Genomic DNA, 2,830 nt, shown 5'->3' on the forward strand with positions numbered 1-2,830 from the left:
ATATATATAATTTTTCATATTTTATAATCATAACTTATACAAGTTGAGATACCTTATTCAATATTCTTATATCTAACAATAAGAGAATATCTCTATTTCTTATAATTTTTTATACAATATTTCTAGTTGAAGCTTTACCTCTGTTGCGCGTTCAAAGTAGTATGAAAACGCATATAGTTCATGATCTTTTAAGCCTATTGGTTTGTCTGTCAAAGTATTGACATATTTTTCGATGATCTTTGAACATTCCGAAAACCGTACAATTGGTTTATTTTCATTATCACCAGCGAAGTTTTGAGTCTTTATTAATTTGTATGTGCCATTTATCGGACCTTTCACAATATAATCACGTCCACTATACGACCATTCGGTAGATACGATCGGATTGATGCATTCAGAATGTATCTCTATAGGGAGTTTGAGATCTATAACTTCCAGATTCATGTCATAAGTTAATATTGCCTTTCTGGCAGCCATTAAACCCATGCCTAAATAACTATGCGTGTATAGGCTCATGTTATGATTTAATACATTGATGGAATAAACATGTTTCTCCAATTGTTTTACTTGATTACTATTTGGCTGAAACGTGATCTGTGTCGATCCTCCCCCAAGATCTAATGCAGCCACAGTAGTTTGAGAACTGACCGAGTTAAAGCGATCAAGCAAAAAATTGACAGTGAACCAAGAGAAGATTCCCTCATCTGTGCCTTCCATTATAGAAATAGAATTTTTTGCAATCTGAAATCCGGACATGTAAAACAACTTTCTGCATTCTTCCAGTATGTTGTTAGCTTTATGTTCAGGTAACAATCTCAATCCTGCTGTAGCTTTCATAGTCAACAATGTACGAGACCATTCAGATTGTGGAATTACAGTTTTTGCTTTATCCAAAAGTGTAATCAGGGATTTTGTAGCATCTTTTGGATTATCTGCGAACGAGCTCAAACCAGGTTTTATTTCACTAAATAGCTCATTGTCTAGTACTAAATTGCCATTAAGAATCGACTCATGAAAACTGAAAGCTAATACACGACTACCAGTAGATCCAGCATCAATAACAACAACATAGAATGGTTTTTGTAAATTAAATGAGAATGCTAATGTATCAATAGCTTTGCTACCTATTCTCATAGGTTTTAAATCATTTGCTATGGCTATATAACCTAGGAACAATGTACCAAGCAATACTAGTATGGTAAAGTACTTTCTTCCTGGCTGATTAGTGGTTTTCTTTTGGTGGGATGCCAATTGGTTGTTACGCTCCTCTTCATTTTCATTTCTCAACTGAAAACATAAAAACGAGTAATATGAGAGTCTGGATTAATGAACAATATTCGATGTATCACAAATACAACAAATTACACATTTGTACACATAATACTATTAAAACGAGACATATACTAAAAAAAATACCGCAATTACTTTCAAGATGCAAAAATTATAAAAAATAATTGCATATACAAAACAAAATTATGACGAATAAAAAACGCAATAGAATTTTCAAATGCAATAGAATATTTTCTGTCAAGTCGCGCATTTAACAATTTTCTTGGGAAATCTTCCCTATTAAATTAAAGCGACACAGTGTATTTTATGGCAAGAATAAAATATTTCTAATCAACGTTAACCTCGTAGCTTTCTTTCGATTATTTTTGTACTCACGAGCATATATTGCATTTAGGGCGACCAGCACGATTTGCCGGAAACGTATTGGTCATGAAAAAAAATAGCAATTTTCTTTATTCGACAAGCGAAACGATGAAAAGATCGACGCATCGCGTCAAATCGCGATGTGATTACGCATTTTCATATGTGCCTTCTATTTCTTTATAGATTTTCCTCTCTAGAATGCAGTGTATGTATACGTACACATAACGAACGACCGAACGACGAGCACTGACCACGTGGTTCCTCATATGTCAGGCTATGTTCCGATTCCCCACCCGGAGGCACCTAATATTATAGGCTGCGGTCCGAAATACGCTCACAGCGCTATAAGCGCGCTGCCAGCTATAGTGCACGTGACGTAAACTATAGATTTTCAGTACTATGAGCGCTGTGAGCGTATTTCGGACCGCAGCCATAGTATGTCACGTACACTATAATATCGAGTGCACCAGGGTGGAGAATTGGAACATAGGGCTGCGTTTGAGAACGTCACCCATGTGTACCGAGTGTCGTTCTATCTTTGTTATTTACTGAAAGTTGAACAAAGATAGAACGACGCTCGTGTGCACACGGATGATGTTTTTGAACACGGTCCAGCCTCAAGTGGGCGCAATCACGTGATACCCGAGGAAAGAGGCATGATCGAAATTCGAACGATTTCGAATCGATTAGCGATTCTCGCTTTGACTATATAAGAATGGACCGCTAGTAGCTAACTTCACACCAGAGGGTTGATTGTGTATCTTCAAACCATAGACATAGTCATAGACATAGTATATCTAGACCGAGTGTTGAGGAGTGGGGGCCGATGACCACGTAGAAAAGGACATACTCTGTTTCGTGCCCCTTGCGTTCTCTCTCGCTCGCACAGAGCATAGCGCTCTCTTTCGTCATGCTACGTGCGAGCGAGAGAGAACGCAAGGGGCACGAAACAGAGTATGTCCTTTTCTACGTGGTCATCGGCCCCCACTCCTCAACACTCGGTCTAGATATACTATGTCTATGATTTCAATTGTAATACATAAAAATTCATGAAAATCAAAATTTTGCTTTATATGACACAAGAAAAAGGGCTCCTGCAGCCCTGTGTTCCAATTCCCCACCCGGGTGCACTCGATATTATAGTATACGTGACATATACTATAATATCGGGTGCACT

At 37.6% G+C, this 2,830-nt stretch overlaps 1 protein-coding gene across 6 annotated transcripts in view; it reads right to left on the reverse strand.

The window, feature by feature from the left end:
- The window catches only part of LOC115242777 (ectonucleoside triphosphate diphosphohydrolase 5), a 20,632-nt gene that overhangs the window by 7,280 nt on the left and 10,522 nt on the right, over positions 1–2,830 (reverse strand). For 4 of the 6 annotated variants that reach the window (XM_029819311.1, XM_029819313.1, XM_029819314.1 and 1 more), the window contains one exon: positions 139–1,287. In XM_029819311.1, the coding sequence (XP_029675171.1) occupies positions 139–1,287 (1,149 nt within the window). Of the gene's footprint in view, positions 1–138; positions 1,288–1,665; positions 2,010–2,830 lie in introns of those variants that run through there. The other 2 variants (XM_029819315.1, XM_029819312.1) reach the window with 2 other exon arrangements.

This window comes from Formica exsecta, unplaced genomic scaffold (assembly GCF_003651465.1).
Source record: "Formica exsecta isolate Colony F162 unplaced genomic scaffold, ASM365146v1 scaffold626, whole genome shotgun sequence".
In the NCBI taxonomy this organism is placed as follows: Eukaryota; Metazoa; Arthropoda; class Insecta; order Hymenoptera; family Formicidae; genus Formica; species Formica exsecta.